This window comes from Vipera berus, assembly GCF_964194415.1.
Source record: "Vipera berus genome assembly, chromosome: 3".
Taxonomy (NCBI): Eukaryota; Metazoa; Chordata; class Lepidosauria; order Squamata; family Viperidae; genus Vipera; species Vipera berus.
This window is the reverse complement of record NC_138204.1, coordinates 181662843-181682688: the sequence shown is the minus strand read 5'-3', so window position 1 is coordinate 181682688 and position 19846 is coordinate 181662843. Positions and strand designations below refer to the sequence as shown.

At 37.0% G+C, this 19846-nt stretch overlaps 2 protein-coding genes across 2 annotated transcripts in view; both read right to left on the bottom strand.

Annotated features, from left to right (window-relative positions):
- LOC308666711 (uncharacterized protein C8orf34 homolog) overlaps positions 1 to 10981 on the bottom strand; it is a gene marked incomplete at its 3' end in the record, with an annotated part of 130949 nt that extends 119968 nt beyond the window's left edge. The window contains exon 1 of the mRNA XM_081325606.1: positions 10853 to 10981. Within this exon, the coding sequence (XP_081181732.1) occupies positions 10853 to 10921 (69 nt within the window). The 5' untranslated portion in view covers positions 10922 to 10981. The remainder of the gene's footprint in view (positions 1 to 10852) is intronic.
- A 4795-nt stretch (positions 10982 to 15776) lies between these two features.
- Positions 15777 to 19846, bottom strand: part of PREX2 (phosphatidylinositol-3,4,5-trisphosphate dependent Rac exchange factor 2) — a gene marked incomplete at its 5' end in the record, with an annotated part of 111968 nt that continues 107898 nt past the window's right edge. The window contains one exon of the mRNA XM_081325829.1: positions 15777 to 19611. Within this exon, the coding sequence (XP_081181955.1) occupies positions 19566 to 19611 (46 nt within the window). The 3' untranslated portion in view covers positions 15777 to 19565. The remainder of the gene's footprint in view (positions 19612 to 19846) is intronic.

The following is a 19846-nucleotide window of genomic DNA, read 5'->3' as shown; positions in this document are numbered from 1 at the left end:
GTCTCCACCAATATCAGTCCTAGGTAAATTGGTTGTAGCTTTTTTGTGACCATCTAAAATGGTATTTTTAGAATAAAGGAGAAATGTGAAGATTCTGGCTTCAATGTATTTCTAAAAACCATTACCTCAGCATCCTGCAGGCACAGTCTTGCTCTAAAAATATTTCAGATGCTTTCAAAGTGCTAAATGAAAGGAAAATTAAAATGCAAATGGTTCAGAATTGAATTTCACATAGAAATAAAACCTCATTAATTCTACAATAAGAAAACCATTATCAGTTCATGAAAAAAAGTGCAGTCTTCTCTTCCCATTAAGCATGTCCTTCAGTTCCGTTTTCCTAAGGTTAAAAAAAATGAAACAGATCCTTTAACAATTCAGCAAGTAATAGATAGGGACACAAAGAGACGCTGTAGGACTAAAGTGTTCTACATTTTATCTATCAATGTTCTATCTTCTACTCCTAAATGTTTGTCAAATTACATTTGGATTGAAAAATTTAAACATTCCTGGTCAAACTGAATGTTCTAATGTACCACTGAAACATTTAATGTCAACAGTGGTGCCTAAACTTTTATATACAATATGTGTATAGTTTATATATAAATTTTCATGATTTCTATGTAAGGAGCTATTTCACACTGAATTAGAAAACTGATCAATCTTGATCAGATTATCAATATTGGGATAAGTAACTTGGTAGCATCTAGATTTCTTTAGTAGGACTAGTACTAGCAATAGCACTTAAACGTATACCACTTCATAGTGTTTTACAACCCTTTCTAAGCAGTTTACAGAGTCAGCATATGGCCCCCAACAATCTGGGTCCTCATTTTACCGACTTCAGAAGGATGGAAAGCTGAGTCAACTTTGAGCCAGTCAGGATTGAACTTCAAGCTTTGGGCAGAGGTAGCCTGCAATACTGCATTCTAAGCATTGTGCTACCATAGCTAAATCACAAACCCCACAATTTTTTGTACTAAGTCATGGTAAAAAAAGACCAGTGAGAACTAAAATGTAAAACATTTCAGGTAACCAAGTTCCTAACTTCTGGTCTACATTTATTTGCATAGCTCTTTTTGAAAAAAGTCTTTCCTATCTGGAATCAGGTACTGAGCATATATATTTGGTAGCTACACATAACAAACACTATATAGCTTTTGCCTATCTGTAACCTCATGATAATATAACCTTGTTAGAATATAGATCTGGAATCCAGAATCCCACTATTTGGTTGGTATTAATTGACATAATTATATTCTTATAATCCAGAATGTTGTTGTCTATAGCAAGTTCATTGTGAGGGTATGCAATCTACAGATACATTGGGAATGCAGATGTAGATCCTGTCAACTGGTACCTGAGCCAAAGTGAGATTCTGAAATGGTGGGTAAAGTAAAAAAAATGTACAGAGACTAATGAGCTAAAAAGAGTTTTGTAGCTTAGCTGGAAATGTTTTTGCAAGTATCACTGAATTCTTCCACCCCTCATACCATTACTAAATTAATTTAATATCTGTGTAGTCCATCTGGTGATGTTCCCTAATAAGCATTGTTCTGGTTTTGCAGGACTACCGTATATTAATAATAAATCAATCATTGGATTGCAGAAATAGATAAGCCCTTGTCCTGCATTACATCTGTTTCCTAGACCTGGCCCCCAACCTTTTGGGTACCAGGGACTGGTTCCTTGGAGAAAGACTTTTCCACGGACAGGAGGGGACATGGTTTCACATGCTGCCTGCATCCCATGGATGGGGCTTTGCACAGCCCAGTTGCTGGCATGCCATGGACCAGTGCTGGACCACGGACCGGGGGTTGGGGACCCCTGTCTTAGATCATATAATCCAACTAAGTTTTCCTCATTATTTCCAACTCTGGCATTTCAAGCAACACAATGTTGTTCTTTGAATTTCAGACTAAACTTCACTATAAAACTGATCAACCTCTTCTTTTGTGTCAGTGGTTGAAGTATAAACCAAGATAATCATGATATTAAAGGGTTATCCATGAAATCTAATTGATATTATTCATTGCATTGTACTCACATGTTGTCCTTGTTGCATTCTTCTTGAAAGCAATGCTATTTCTTGTTTTTTTGTGTTCTAGGTAGTAAACAAAATGATCATCTGATTGAAAATATCCAATTCCAATTTCTTTAATTCACTAATTTCTAATTTATTATCTATTTATTTCATATTTTACATGCTTAATTTTCCCTTGTTCAACCTTCTTATGTTCCATGTTCTTCCATTAATTCTGTTTTAGTTTCATATTTTCTTTTTAGCATGGCAACATCAGCAACTAGAAATCCTGGAGGCTTTAATCAAAACACACCATTATTACTCTGAAAGATATTCAGCTATTCCTCATTAGAATGTTGAGTGCAATCTGACCTGATTGACCTATCATCCAGCACTATATCATCAATCACTTTATATTGTCCACCTGTGAGGTTTTCCTACTAAAATTCAGGAGTGGTTTACCACTACCTTTTCCTGCACAGAATAAAACAATATCTTTGCCTACATCAGGGGTGTCAAACTGCCAGCACGCGGGCTGGTTGCATCATGCAGAGGCCGTGCCCACCCAGCTCTGGCAATGTGAAAAAAGATGTGATAAATTTTGACACCCGTGGCCTACATGATCATGTTTTTCCAATAGCTTTCTATATCACTCTTGCCTGCCAATTGTCACTCATTCTTCCCAGGAATGCACAACACAAACACACACACACACCTGCCATAATAAGGCAGCATAGTTGACCCCTTCAAATAGTAAAATGGCTTATTACATTTTGTATAAGGCTAGACTTATCACTTTAAGGATGATATGCACACAAGCTACACTCCTTTAATAATTCACCAGTCTAAATTACGACAATTGTACATTAATGTAGAATATTTTTCCATTCCAACAGAAAAAAACTTATAAGCAGATTCATGCCAGGCTTCATTTCAATGTGCCAATTACCTTCTAGTATTCATATCTCTGTCCCTTCACAGAGTCACACAGAACATCTACAGTGCAATATGAATAATACTGTATTCTGAAGCTTCATTATAAAAGATGTTTCTCACACTGAGGATGTTCACAGATATACACCAACATTTTTCTCTATTTCTTTGGGTCTCTGTTTTTCTAACACCATATTTTCCATTGTTCATGTTAGCTGGCCATCTAATTACTTTATATTTCCCAGCCCATGTTCAGGTCTAAGGTGCTATAGTCAAGGCCAGCCACCTGAACAAAGGAGAAAGGGAGGGAATTGATGAACTGGCTTGCTCTAAAAATGTTTATTGCAGTCAATGAACAAGTATAAGAAGAAAATATATCTAATTAGAATTGTGAATGAAGAGTGTGAGAACATTCTCAGTCAGATCCTCAGTGCAGATCAAAGCCTGGGTAACTGCTGCATACTACCCAGCTTTAAGGGGCACCTGTTTTTTTTCAAAATAGTGATTTTAAAGTGGTTTCCAGGTAGAAGAAGGGACCTGAGGTTACTCTTCTTGTGTATTATTTTCCTTTAATATATTCCTCATCTAAGAATTTTTATTTCTGTCTTTGTCTCATTCATAAAACATGCTATATTTCATCTCTTCTGTATGTTCTTTGCTTCTTAATACTACAATCGCCATCCACAACCTATTGTGGCAAAGTATATTACCTAAACCTAAATAATTTGTCTGAAACAGGTCAAGATTGGAAATATATAGGAATATATTTCTTTGTTAGAGCTCTATCATAGTGTCATCCAGGAGATCAGGAGGCAAAGATAGCACTCCTCTAATTTTCCCCACAATCATCATTCATGAGGTATGCTGAGTCAAAAGAAATAATTGGTCCAAAGTCCAGTGAGTTTCTAGGGCTCAGGTTGACTTGAACGTAGAAGAAAGAATCCCAACTGATTTAAACAGACAAACAAAAGACAGTAGAAAAAATAATTTTCAAATCATTTATTCAAGTCTATATAAGTCTCTTAAAGTAAGGGACAATAAACTCTTGTGGTCATTTTTAGTATTTATTCCTTGAGTAATAATCCCAAATGCACTTGCAGCAAAAGAACCACTCAAGGAAAGAATTATGGCTCTGAGAGAAAGCATTGAACAGTTATATAACTTAATTAAACCTACATAAACATTAAAACTGATGAACAGGCAGTCTGCCCAAGTTTCATCATTAATCAAGTCTTGAACAAGGGAATAAGATTCATGACTTGTCATCTAAAGCAATCAAGACATACATATTTTGCCTGTACAGTCATGTATATCCTCCAGGCACCATTAGGACACTTCAAGTTGGATTCTACAAGGTGTCTTCTCAGGAGTCTCCAGCAACTGATGCCAATGGCCAGAAAAGATGTAGTTGCTTTAAAGAGTGCAACCAGTTTCCATCGCACTCATACCCATGAAAGTGCAATGTTACAATAGGTGCTTTCACTTTTCTGAAACACTATATAACCTTAGTCACTACTCTTTCAGCCCAAAGTTTCCTCCCCTAACAACCAGTATGTATATTAGTCATTGACAATTCCTCAAAGCTCCCAATTACTTTCTTAGCATCAATTTAGCTCTATTATTTATTTTTCAAAGAGACTTATTATTATTCCAAGCCCCTATAATATATAGATCTAAATTCTCATCTTTCCTTCAAAATAAGTCTTAGTAGTCTTAGTTTTCCTCTTTCATGGTATATTTGAGTTCGTTTTTGGTTCGTTATTTTCTGGGTGGAATTGTTAGATTTCTGTGTAATCTGTGAGCCACAATAAAAAACTATGAAGAATTGTTATCACATTTTTGTGCTAGCTAGACAAAAAGTCAGATTTCAGCTATACAAAAATCAGATTTCAACTATATGTTTTCTTCAATGCAATAAATATAAAGAGCATTAAAAAGAATGCATACATTATTCTTTTCTCCCAATGTATAAAGTCTTTGATGGTTTTTTTCCAAATAAGCAGCTGTAGCAAAAATAAGCAGCTGGGGGGGGGGGGAAAAACCAGCTACTTAAATCCTTTTTGGAATAGGTCAAACAGACTGGAACATGTAGAGCAATGTTCCTCAAACTTCCTTACCTTTAAAATGTTTGGACGTCAACTCCCTGAATTCCCCAGCCAGCTATTCACTTTATAACTATGTGCTTCACATAACAACTATGGTGATTGCTTAATGACCACTATAGTTATCTACCTTCTAATCCAGAGTTGCATAATTTTTCTCAGTTTAAGGACCACATAAGCTTTACATGGCATATTGAATGCCACATTCATATGTGAGTGGGGCTATTTTCTCTCATTTTGTACATTTTTGTATCTCTCTTTTTTATTTTATTCAGGGATTGGATGTTACAAAGTGCTGCTTCCCAAAAATCAGCATTTTTTTTTCTTTCATCAACCATGTGTGCAATAACAGAGATACTGATAAAGAAAGGAATTTCAGTTTTTTCTCTTTTAGATTATATGGAAAAGGAAAATATTCATGGACAAGATGATGAGGATGATAATAATAACAGTTTGAGATAGTTTTAAGGCACAAAACACCCACAAAATTGGAAAATACCAGTTTGACTTTTTGAGATATCAGGATTTTTTAAAAAGTGTGAATGGACACATTTATTAGTTTTAAATTTAAGGTTTAAATTTAAATTGTTTAAATTTAAATTGCTTAAATTTAACTTTAAAATTTAAATAATTAAAATTAATGGCAATAGCACTTAGACTTATACACATCTCCGCAGTGCTTTACAGCATTCTCTAAGCAGTTTGCAACCTTAGTGTATTGCCCCCAACAATCTGGCTTCTCATTTTACCAATCTCGTAAAATTGGAAGGCTGAGTCAACCTTGAGCCAGTGAGAATCGAATTCCTGGGCTGTGGGCAGAGTTAGCCTGCAATACTGTATTCTAACCACTGCACCATTACAGCTCAAATATTTATTATTTATTTATTATTTATATAAAGGAACACATTTTACCTCTTAAAAACTTTCAACCCCTCCTTCCCTCAAAAGCAAAGTTTCCTAGTGCAGGGGTGGGGGGAACGCTCTGTAGAATGCAAAACATGGTGCTCATGGGTCATAAGTGGCCTAAGGGTAGGACTTTTGCACCCCAAGCTCTACTGTATTAGTTGTTGGTTATCAATTCAGGACAAAGCAAAAAGCTTCAGATTGCTCTGACACTCTTAATTATTATGTTGTCCAGGAATAGTCAATGAATGGCATATCTAATGTCATTTTAATGCATATTTATGAAGACTATAAGCAGTATAAAGTCTCAGCAGTAAGTTGGGATTCTGAAGCCTCAAGAATTAAATACAAAAACATATTTTCCAACAATATCTAAATAATTACACCTATTCTAAACAACTTCTAAACCTTTCAAAGTCTTCACTTGATTAAGCTTATTGGTTCAAAAACCACTCATAAGAAAAAAATTTTCTCACTGAGAGAAAAACAATGGAAATAGGAAGTTCACAATTTACCTTCCCCTAATATATGAAACTGTACTTAGCAGCTACTTCTCTAGAATGTCTCTATACCAGTAAGGGAGACAATTCTTTGGAAATCGTGGTACCATTGAGAAAAAGCATAAGCACAGTACTAGAGGAATCCCAATAATAACTAATGAAGTAATTCACTTTTGCAATATCCTTTGAAATGAATATTTCCTCATTCTGACAACACATGCATCCCACATCAATTGTCAGTCCTTTAAACTCTGGAACACAATTCTTCCCTTCCATTCGAATTATCAAAAGAATGAAACAACGGCTCCTTCGACTTATCTTCCGTAGCTTGACAGGGCAAAGTGTCCAATGGAAACTATGATGACATTGTGTGTGCCATGATGTTATTGTGTAAATGATACAAATCATTTCATTCGTGAGATGATATAGTGACACACATGTTGTTACTTCCTCCTTTATATCCCCCTGCTTGCCCAAGAAGGCAACTAATAGGATCCTTACTTTTCAGTATTTTCTCATAGAACCATATAGACCAGTGGTTCTCAACCTTTTCTTCACCACGGACCCCCTTTAAATACCTTTTGTGGACCCTGGCTCTGGACCCCCAAGTCTTAACTCAAGGTTTAAATCATAACATTTCTTCAAGCCTTTTCAGACCTCCTGTGACAACATCATGCCCCCCACACCCAGGGATCTGCGGACCACAGGTTAAAAGCCACTGACATAGACAATGGGCCCATACAAGGTTTGAGTTATCTGCAGCCAGAAGTTGACATATACTCCAGATGGTTTTTGTGGTTCTTTGCAGCAGGCCAACAGAAAAAAAAATAATCAAATGAGAATTTTGATGGCAGCAGACATAAATATGCATAAATACATTCACAAGTGACAGCTCAACTGTATTTTTTCAAATGTCAAACAGATGAAGCAACAGACAAGTATGTCCAGGATGGTATCTTTAGGCAAAGGAGGTGGATAAAAAGAACTTCAAAGCAAACAAAGGGTATATTGTGTACACTGTGAAGGGGGTATGAGTCAATGGGAGAATAAAAGTTGGGGGGAAAGTACAGAGAAAGTCAAATCATACATAAAGAAGGAATGCACAGGTTAATGGGTGGAAGGGCATAATAATGACTGAAAAACAAGAAAATGGATGACTATTTACCAGGTATTACATCCTTGTAGTGATATATAGATTATACCTGCCTCACAGAAATGGAAGCAGAGATTTACTTCAAGTCAAACAAACTGTCAAAGAAGAAAAGCAAGCATTAGGTAATTATGTAAAAGACAGCCAAGAACAAGCATTGATGCAAATTAAAACCTGGAACTTAATGTACAGGGACTAAAACATGAATACTGATATAATATAGTAAAAACAGGAAGATAATGTTGGCAAGGATTGCATGATCAATTTCTACAAAAGATCAAGGTGAAAGTGGATAAAGATAAAACCTGACAATGGCTTACAACTGGAACATTAACAAAGAAGCCAAAGAATTTGGCTGCTCAGGAGCAAGCTATTCAAACTAATACAACCAAAGCCAGAACTAGAAAAAATCAACAAGATTAAAAATGCAAACTGTATAAAGAGGCAGAAGAAATGGTAGATCATACACTCAACTCATGCAAGTAGATTGAACCAATGCCTATAAACATAAAAGTCACCAAAATGATTCACTGGAACATTTGTAAAAATTATAATGTGCCAGTAATGAGAAACTGGTGGGAATATATAGTTGAAAAAGTAGTTGAAAATGAGCAGATTCAAATATTGCTGGATTTCTTGATACAAATTGATAAACATCAGATTAAACTGGTTGAAGAGAAGAAAGTGTTGATATTTCATGTGGCAACACTAGGGGATAGCAAAATAGAAGTCAAAGAATTGGAGAAGATCACAAAGTTACCCTGTGGTAAGATGGGCATTAAATAAATAAATAAATAAATAATCGCAACGTATCAAGATCTGAAAACTAAAAGTGAAAAGATTATTACATAAACCAGTCATGGTGATCCCAGTGGTTAATGGCACACTGGGTGCCATGCCAAAAAGCCTTTGGCAACACTTATAACATCTGCACATTGACAAAATTTCCATCTGTCAATTACAGAAGGCCACATTGCTTGGATTTGTACATATAGTAGTTGATATATTGCAATATCCTAGATTCTTGGAAAAAATCAATGCGAATGGAGACTAACACCAGCTAAAGAACTGGCAGCTATGACTTCACATTGTTTTCTATATAATAATACTTACCAAGGAACATAGGTGGTCATGAAATGTTACAAGTACACCAGATAGCTGAAGAAGAAACAAGGGCATTGGAAGAATATCTGAAGGACAGTGAAAAAGATGCAATGAAATTAGTACACCAAGAACGTTAACAGAATACGGATGAGACCAAACTTGCCTACAAGAAAGACAAACAAAGAACAGAAATGAGACAAAGCAAGGCAAAGTATTACATGGCAAATGCTTTAAAAAAAAAGCAGGCAAAGCAAAAGACCAGAAGACCTGGCAATGGCTAAAAGCAGGAACGTTGAAGAAAGAGACAGAGGGACCAATTCTGGTCGCACAAAACCAAGCCTTAGGAACAAATGCATACAAAGCCAGTGTTGAGATGACAGTAACAACAAACGCTGCCTCTGCAAAGTAGCTGAAGAAACAGCATCTACTTAGCTGCTACAAAAGATTCACACAGATTGACTACAAGCAATGGCATGACAAAGTGGCAACAATGGGGCATTGGAAGAACTGCAAGAAATACTGCTTACCTGCAAGGAAGAACTGGTGAGACCACAAAATAGACAAAGTAATAGAAAACGAAGGAGCTAAAGTGTTCTTGGACTTTAATATTCAAACAGACAAGCACCTGTTACGTAACACCCCAGACTTAACAACTGTCAACAAGAAAGACAATAAAGTCTGAATAGTGGGCATGGCAGTACCTGGAGACAGCAGAAGTGAAAGAACTGAAGAAAAATCACAAAATACATAGACCTGCAAACAGAAGTAGAAAGACTACAGGAAAAGAAACCAAAGATAATACCAATTGTGTTGAGTACTTTGGGTGTAATCCCAAAACAACTGGAGCGTGATTGAATAAAATTGATAAAATCACCATCAGTCAATTGCAAAAGACAGCTTTACTTGGAACAACATATGCTGTAAAGATACCCTTAACAGCACCAAAAAACATCTGTCTATCCCTATCCTTGGGAAGGGCTTGATAGGTGGATAAAAATGCCAAATCCATTCTAACTATCTGGCTGACTGTGGAATAAACGATAATAATAATTTATTAAATTTGTATTCTGCTTGACTCTCAGTGACTGCGAACAGCTCACAACAATCAAAAATATTACTATAAAAATCAATAAACCATAAAAAATAAAATATAAAGCTAGAGAATCATCCCTACCACTGCTGCTTCAGGCATTCCTAAAATGCCTGAGCAGATTGTTAGTAATGTGCTTTATTATTATCAATTGTATAGAACTGCACTTCACAGATTTTCTACCTAAACTGCCCAAATAATTTGACTAATCTGAGCTATTAATGTCTATGCACTGGGGAAAAGGCATCTGCAACTCGGGAAACTGAAGTCACAAAGAACATGCATAAAAGAGATATACAAAAGACATTTAAATAAACAATAATACTAAAAGTTAAGGAAGACTTATGTGTCTCTCCGCCAAAGGAAGCTTACAAGTACTATTCCTAGATTCCTTGCGAGTGAATCTTCTTTGTCTGGAGACAACCCGAGAGAGTCATAAAAGTGCGAACATTAGAAGCTGCACCGCCTTCCGTATGACAGGAACTCCGTATGACAGGAAAACTGAATTTGATGGTACAAATATTTCTAGCTCCCTTCTGTACTGTTTTTAACAGGGCAGGACTATGAGTTCGTGCTCCCGAATGGATTCGAGTGGAAAGAGAAAGAAGAAGAAGCAGAAAAAGAATGTGTGTCACAGGGGGGAAAAAAGGAGGCGTGTGCGCACATATACACCGGCAATTCTTTAGGTAAAGCATGCTGGCGCACAGTTGGCACGGGAGAAAAGGACGACCAGCACCATGGTCAAGGGACTCAGTTGCAATGAAATGGGTGCACCTTTGCAAGACCAAGTGAAGGTCCGGCCGTCTGGGAGAAAATTTTATTTATCTGATCGCTAATAGCCGACAACGATTCGAACCATTCTCCAACAGGTAAACACTCCCGTACCGCTTGCTTCCAACAGCAATTGCAATTTTAATTCAAGCAAACTCGAAGTAACTTGGTATATGACCCAGCGCGCACCTTGCCCGGCCAGCCGCTCGCGCCAAGCAGACCCGAGCGCTGCCGCCTCGGTCCCAGCCCAGAAAGCTGGAGGCTTGGAGGGACTCTTACCTCGAACAGGGGCCCGATCTTGTTCCTTTCCAGGTAGGCTTGAATTCTGTTTTGCTGGCGAGACGCCATCAGCTTGCCGAGGATCGAGGCAGGTGTTCGCGTGCTGCTTCTCCGGCGACTCCTGCTATCCTTTTCCCAGCCCTCCCGCAGAAAGAGCAGGTTGGGAACAGCAGGGCAAGGCGGGGACTGTGGTAGGGAAAAGCCCGAGGTCCGACGAGCAGCACCGCTCCTGAACTACCTGGACGCCCAGTCCCCTGTTAGAGCCGAGCCCGAGCCATGGGGCAAGAAAACCCCGCCGTCTCTCCCTCCTCCGGGAAGGTTGAAAGCGGAAAGCGCGGGCTGGTGTGCAGCGAGGAGGACGCGGCGGGAAGAGCCGCGCGTCGCCTATGCAGGCTCTCGGTTCCTTGGTTACAGGGAGAGCGCAGCCCCGGCTCCGCTTGAAACCACCTCGCCAAGCTGCCGCCCTAGCGACAGCGCCTCTCGCAAAGCCAATAGCAACGGCGCTGCTCTTCCCAAACGGAGCCAGGCGGGGGAAACCGCTTCTCTCTCGGACTGCGACGACACCCGCGGTTCTCTCTCGGGTCAAGGGAGTGGGCTGGACGAAGCCCTGGCAGCGAGGCGCGGCGCAGCGGCCGAAGTCGCTGCCGGCTGAGCTGAAATGCGTGCTGAAGCGGCGTGTGCGCTAACGGCGGAGGCTGGAAACAGCGCCCGTACCCGCCCAGCTTCAGCGAATACACGGCCTCTCTCACGTGGTTTGTAATTCTTTCCATTATTTCTTTCAGCTCTCGCCCCGCTGCTCATACGTATTTGGAGGCAACCGTGACGGAGGAGGGGAGAAATCACCCTTTCGAATAGCAAGAAGCGTGTTTTTAAGGGAAGGATGGGGTCCATTAACAGCCTTTGGAGTCTCGTTTCTCGTTCCTTGGGTGCTAGTATTGGTCGCAAATACGCACCTCCCATCCAAGTGGCTAGGAAAGGCTGCTCAGAGAACCGTCCCGCAACTGTTACTGTAGTGAAACCTTCAATTATTTGACATTAAGCCCCACTGATGTCTCTAGGTTTGTTTAGGAATAAGGATTGAATGGCTTCTTTTTCTATACGAGGATGTGCTTCATTTATTTGAAAATTTATGACTCCCCAGACTTCAAGGAAATTAATACACAAATAACACAGAGGTTGAATAAGGAGAAAACAAATAATTTACCAGCAGCATTCAAAAATCGTATAAAAATTCCTTATATCCTATACAGTATATTAATACCGATACAAGATAAACAAAGCCAAGATATGAATTCAGCAATATCTGGGGCATTATCCAGTTCGCATCACACAAAACTTTTGTTTGTTTGTTTGATCTTAACTCTTGGACAAATTCTGCAGTCATGATTTGTACAACCATTAATATATTGTGTGAAGCAGAATACTGAACCAGATTTTTTTTAATTGTTGGACAAGCTGTAATGGCCTGGTTTGAATATGATACTTAAGTTATAATGATGGATTCTCCAAAGCTAAAATAATGAAAGCACATTTCGGTTCAGTACAGTGAGAAATATCACTGGGTAGGTTTACATATTGAGGTAAGCCATAAGTTTTGGTTTAGTATGTTGTGGGAATCTAACCATTTATAGTATATAAAGCATATTTTATGGCTTAGCATTTCTTTAACAAAATATAGTTAAAAGAAATCACAACTTGGCACACTATGAGATCAATTACTTATACTTTTCCTGTGGTGGTAAAAATGTTTACTTTTAGTCTGTAGGGAAAATAATGGATCTGTTCTGTTGTAGGTGTTTGGAAGCTGTTATTTATACCTCTATTTGCTGGGACATACAAGCTGTGTGATTCCTATATTTTGTTCTTCATGAATTCCAACTCTGCAGGGGAAATAGGTATTTGTGATATAATTAACTTTTCTTTTTAGCATTTTCTTTTTTTTCAAAATGTTTCCTATTCTGATGTAATGACAGTATCCAAGTGTTATCATTTATTTAACAGTCATATAAGTTGTTTTTCTCATTTAGGTGAAAGCAGGAGTCCCCAACACTTTGAGATTGATTGATATATATGGAATGTAGAGTGTATCCTAGGCTCTTTGGATAAATGTACCTTTATTTACAATACAGCTGCCCTGAGGGATATAGAAAATAGTAGAGTTATGCACAGCATTGATTCCTCATTGTACTGACACAGACACAACCTTTGGAAGAGTTAGCAAAGCTACTTTGATTGGTTTTCCAGATTGGCAGTAAACTGAAGTGGCTGCATGGATTCACATACAAAAACAATCAAGAACACCTTTGAAGCAATCTCACCAAACTTTTGGAGGGCTTTTCATACCAATTCACTTTGCAAAGTGTCCCTTCAAATGTTGTGCATAACTAGGTACTGATTTGCCAGAATAGTTCGGCCCTTGGACTCTTCCGTGGGTATTCAAAAATGATATCGGTTTTTCTATGATAAAGATGTAATATATTTTAGGGAAAATTAATTCAAAGGTTTGAGGCTTGGCCTCATTTTTTGTTAGATATTTCTCCCATGAGGGCCACAGTGGCTAAGCGGTTAAAGATGCTGAGTTTGAGACCTGAGCGTTGTGCAATGCAGTGAGCTCCTGTTCCTGCCCCAGTTTCCGCCCACCTAGCAATTTGAAAGTATGCAAATGTGAGTAGATTAATAGGTACCACTTTAGTGGGAAAGTAACAGCATTCTTGTGCCTTTGATATATAGCCATGCTGGTCACATGACCATGGAAAATATCTTTGGACAATGCTGGCTCCCTTGGCCAAGAAATGGAGATGAGCACCACACCCTAGAGTCAAAACACAACTGGGCAGGGAAAAAATGTTTACCTTTATTTCTCCTATGGTGAACTAAGTCTTTGGGAGGAAATCAAGCACAAGTGTGTGCAAAGGGGTAGGTTAGAAAAGATATGATGGTGCAGCATGTATGGGTCATATTGCCAATCTGACACAATTATCACCAGTAGATACCAATGAAGTCAAGATTTAAGGATATTAAAGTGTCCTTAATTAGATTTCCCAAATTTGGAATTTGCCTGTTTAGGAAAAACTTTGCATACAACAAAGTTGACTGTGCAAAAAAGATGATTCTGTATACTTGGAAGGATGCATACATGACTGAATTGGCTTATTGAAAGGTATCAACTCTCAGGCTCTGGAATGGTTATATATTAGCTAACAGAATAGACAACATAATTCCATGTGGCCGAGGGTTAACTTGTCAATTAAAAATTGACTATAATAGTTGTACTATTGCAAAAAAGGAAAGATATATTGTGGCATTTTATTTACGACAGGTCACTTAATGACTGTTCAGTTACAACAGACCCCCCCGCCCCAATTACTTACAGCACTGTTTTAAAGTTATGGTGGCTGCAGTACCCCTGCAGTCATTTGCACTGACAACTGACCATGGGGATGTACAGCATCCCCACGCCTCTTTCTTCCTCCAAAGGACCCCACTTGAGCCCAGGCTGTATTGTTTTAAACTGCAAAGCATTAGGATTGTCAATTAGGACAACCTCACTAATATGAAAACAGTGATTGTACTTCAGTCATAATAAAGAAATACAGGTCTAACTATATCAGTTGTGGCTGGATTTTGTTTACAATTTCACACATGTAAATCAGTTACTACATAACTGCCTATGTTTTAATGTAGTGTGTTATGAGAACAATGCTCTCTTTAACAAGAAGCCAGTGAATGGAGATAAATGCAACAAATATTTTTATTCAAATGCAATATAGTGATCACTGGGCTTTTGGCCAATGGACTGTAAGAGAGCAGGCCCCCAAATAAAACAACTCTACAAATGATATATGTTTGGCTTGTAATACCACAGAAAGATAAAAGGAATATTTCAAGTACAATTACCCCAGATTGCTTCCAATAGATAAAATATTGGAATGACCTCCATGTTATTTTTCACATTAATAACATGAATTCCTTTTAAATAAAACCAACATCTACAGTAAACAGCATTTTTTTAATTGTATCCACATCCTTTCACAAGATACCATTCATACTCAGAAAAGAGAGCTATCTGGTCTCGGTTATCCATCTCCATTCTAGTTTGTTATGTCTGTCAAGGAGAGCCCAGGTTGGTAAAGAGTATCTGCTGTAATTCAAACCCAACTTTGCAGTGAAAAAAAAGTCCACATTCATAAGCCACAATCCACCAGGAAAAGATGGAAAGTCCATAGTAGTGGGTCAGCAGCTCTAAATATCTATAGGTTCTTTCCAAGCTTCATGTCAGAGACAAGATGGTTACTGGCCTAATGCAAGATTCATGTGATCCATGCCAGTTCAGCAATATCCTGCTGGCCTGTCCACTGCTGTCAGAATGCTATCATCTGCAAAAGAGAACTGCTTTTATGTGATCTTCTGTGGCCAATGGTGCTGTTGTATGGCCATCTCCATTAGCAAAAACATGCCACCAACTTCTTCTAGCATTGCCAACTCCATCTTCATCACTGCAGTGCCAACGGCTTACTGGCACACCAGAAACAGTTGCCTTGCACCATAACTGCTGGGGTGTCTCCAGAGGGCTCCCTTGCCATCTCCAATGAGTAGGAGACAATCAACAGGTGCCCCTCCTTCTCAAGTCACCAAAAGCCCTGACAAGAGCCGACAATGTTGAACTAATAAAAACATAGTTCTTTCCTGCTCCCATGCTTGATTGGCTCTGGGAAAGCTTGGGGACCCACATATCCATAGTCTTCCAATATCATTTACAAACTTCTATCATCCTAAAACAGGCATGTCAAACTCACGATGTCACGTGACATCGTGCAACTTTTTCCCCATTGCTGGCAATGGACGAGGTGTCTGGCCCGCAGCCTGGCAGTTTGACATCCCTGTCCTAATACAATCCAAAACAAAAACCACCCATAAAGAGGTTTTATTTTTATTTATCAATGTTATGAAACAAATGTTGACATACAAAATAATATACTGAAGACAGTTAAGCTATTAATATATGTTGTAAATGTTTTCATGTACTATTTTTCTTTTGCAAAAACACAGCAGTCTTCTTGACTTAAGTTTCAGTAATTAAAAAAATATATTCTTCTGCATAACCTAACACTGCTAATACAAAAAAGGTTTTTTTTTCTGACAAAAGGCATAAGCATTGATTTATTTCTTACACTATATACATGCTAGATTAAATAATATTGCTGTGGTTATTTTCAAATAAAGACATGTGCATGAGTTATAGAAATACAGTCAAATGTAATAGTAATGATATGGCCATAGCCAATAGCCAGCAGGATGTGTGTTAAAGGTAAAAATATTGCTAGGCACTGTTGGAATATTATAATAATTTTTCCAGTGAAATGTAGGGCCGGCTTTTTTTTAATCTGGTGGGAAAGTAAAAGGCAGGATTTCACTTGTATGAAAATATTTCTAACCTGAAAATGGTTCTTCCTATCACATTTGGAATGAGATTTTCCTATTGCATGAGGAATAAGATTTTTTTCTAATGGTCTTTTGAAAATGCATTAACATTTTAGGACAGGATTCAAATGCTGATACCACAACTTCTAAAAGAATAAATGAATTATACTACTTGATCTACCCAAATAACCTAGAACTGATCAGGACTGGAGGCTGAGTAAGAACCAAATATTAAAGATATGTAAAGTTTATCAAGCTTCCTTGACAAAGGCTTATTTTATCAGTAGTACCAGTAGCTAATCCTGGTTTCTTTTTACCATCAAACCAAAACATTTCCATTTTGAAAGACTAGAAGTGTAAATTAACAACACATTTCTAAAGACACTCCAAAGATTACAAATACAGTGCTACTTCCTGAACCAGAAGTTACAAATATCAGGGCAAAAAAATGCTACTACATAGCATAGGCAAATATTTTTGACCGAAGGACAGATCCCTTCTCCAGTCAAAGTGGAAACTGGAAACTAACTTAAAGGCAACTCTCTTTTACATTTCAGGGGTTTGACATATTATATTTTAGAATTTAAATGCTGCAAATGTACAATCTGGACACATTTAAATATCAAAAAAGTTCAGATTTTTAAAGAAACATAAGGATACTTGAAATACAGTAAGTGAAACATGCCTCTGGATATTAAAAAGTAAAATATTTGTTTTTTTATCTATAATGTATCATTCAAAAACACCTGGACTTCATTGTATTTGATTTTATAGTACATATATGAGTATAAAGTCCCACTGCTATTTTAACATTTTCATTTAAGCTTTTTACTGTAATTTAGTATTTTTAATCTGGCATGTATTTATATATGATTTACTGTTTGCTGTTGTGCTGATAAAGAATGTAATATAGCTAATAGCGATGATGAAGCAAACAGTTTTACGTAATGCATTCACTTTTGATTAGAAAATACTGCACTGCTTCCTTACAGTGAAAAAATATTGTGACTGATCACTTGATTATTTCTTGCAGGACCAGCATTTGCATGTTGTGGTAATTTCTTTTTATCCAAAATGCACATATATATTAAACTTTGCCATTTGCCTTCTTATCATTCAAGAAAATACAGGGATAGGAAGAAATAGTTATTCTTACTTCCAAGTTCTTGAGAAATCAGTGTGATAGCATGATCTAACAATACAGAACTATACTAGCCTTTTGTCAGATTAAAAACTTGTATTATAATAAAAACTTACAATTCCACGGTGTTTTTTTTCCTAATTAAAAACTGGTTCTGAGCACTTCACTGAATAAATGCTAGAATTCATGTTATTTTTATTTATTCCCTTCCATTCCTAATAGATATAACCTAATAAGCAGTTTATATGAATTAATATAAAACACAATTTCTACTGGATCAGACAGAGGCTTGTTCATTTGAAATCCTTTACCTATTACTTGGGACTCATTGAATTCAGGAGAACTTTATTTATTTTTGAAATATATATTCAATTGCACTTTCAATCTAGAGTCTAGACCCTTCTTGCCAGAAAAATCTGTTTTTATGGGAATGGGATACAGATATTTTTTGCATCATTGTTACAATATCTGTTGCTTGATATATACTATAACCAGTGCTTTTTTTGTAAAAGAAAAAGGTGCCGGAACTCACACATGTCATGCAACCCACCTTGCCTATCCTACAAGGTTCCATCCAAAAAAGGTGCCGGAACTCCGTTCTGAGCGTTCTATGAGAAAAAAAGCCCTGACTATAACACCTTTAGACAATTATCACAATGTATTAAGTCTGGCTTAATGTTAATTAAGCATAAATTCATTTAAGTCAGTGGAACCTAGACAACAGAAACAAAGGTAACCAATTTTTGATACATTTTCCCCTTTTGATTCCTCACCATCAAGTCAGAGCTAAAGAAACTTTTTGGATGAGAAGTGAAACGTCTTCAAAGAAAAACAAGGAAGTCCAGTTGCCTTGTGAAAAAGTATCTTTTGAATAACTATGACTTGGATGACTGAGAATCTCCATAGACATACCCCTTTTGTATAGTTTTTCATTTATGTAAAAATTGTCCGAAAAAACCCCCAGTTCTGTACTGATTGGATTTCAAGGCCTGCATGTAGAATGGGAATGCTAACCCTTACCTTACTCCATTGGTTTCTAAAACAAAACCTATTTTTTCTATTTTTAGGTTAATCCTAATAGTCTAGAGCATGGGTGTCAAACTCGATAGCATCACATGACATAACATGAAGTATTGCAATGTTTTTTTTTTCTTTTGCGGGGCCGGGATGGGCTATAAGATTAATGGCTATAAGACTCTAGGTCAGCTGCTAGTTTAGAACTGAATAAGCTGCTAGACTGTTGTTAAGACAAACAAGTTACAGAAAAACTTTAAAGTTTTTCTTTTTAATCACAGTAGATTCACACAACACTGAAAAGTTAAGGCAAATTATATATATGGTCCCTGCAAATCAAGTCTTGAATGTTGGGGAAAGAATGGAATATAGCTATTAGTATGTTATTTTAAAAATTATGCCTTAATTTTAAGACCTTAATAAAACATTCATTTTTCAGTTAGTTTGATGAAATATAATTTTGAGTTAAAACAAATATGTTAACTGGATGTTTTTCTTAGTCAAAGTTTGTGATTTCATGTAAACAACTGAGGTAGAAAAATGAGTAAAATTGAATATCTCAGTTGAATTTTCTACAAATGCTCACCATTTGCTATTACAGGAAAGATTCCTGTCAAAAGCCATTGAACAATATATGAATTAGGGCACTGAACATAATTTTGATGCATCAGTCTCTCACCTCAGATAAAACAAATTGACTTTCTTACATTAAAATATACTGTTGCCAAACCAGGCAGTAGAGTTTCTTTGACTATTTGAGATATGCATTAGGAAAGTATTTCAGTACAGAATATGTCTTTCATCAGAGCATTAATGATTATCCTATGGATGAAGATGTTGCTTTTTTGAAATAGTATGATGTAGTATTTTTCCAGTGTTTTTCTTTTGTTTTCATGTTCCTGCCCATACTTAGCTGAACAATTGGTATTGTTGAATCAAGCACTTAGAACAGCCCAAGGAATACATTCACAGAACATGCACAGTAAGTCCAGATATTATTTTTCCCCCAACAGAAGTCATTACTCTTTATTTACATAGTCACATTTAAGAAGAAAGGGCTATGTATCCATACTCAAAAGACTATTATCCTTCTCTTTGTGGAAACTGGAACATTGTTTAATCCTTAGATTAGAATCTTTACTCATCTCCAACAGGTGGAGGTGGCTGACACAGTCTGTACAATCTGCCAACAGAAAGAACAATTATAATAGCTCTTGTGACATGAAAAATGTTCAAATATTTTTAATCACTATGTGTTTTTTCCCCATTAACTATACATCGGTTGAGTCAGAAACAAAATACAGATTGTAAACTAGTATAAAATTACTATCCTTAAAGTATGCATAATGAATTTATTTTTTGTAAGAATTTTTTGTAAGAAAATAGTTTTACACTGATGTAAGTACGATTATATTAGT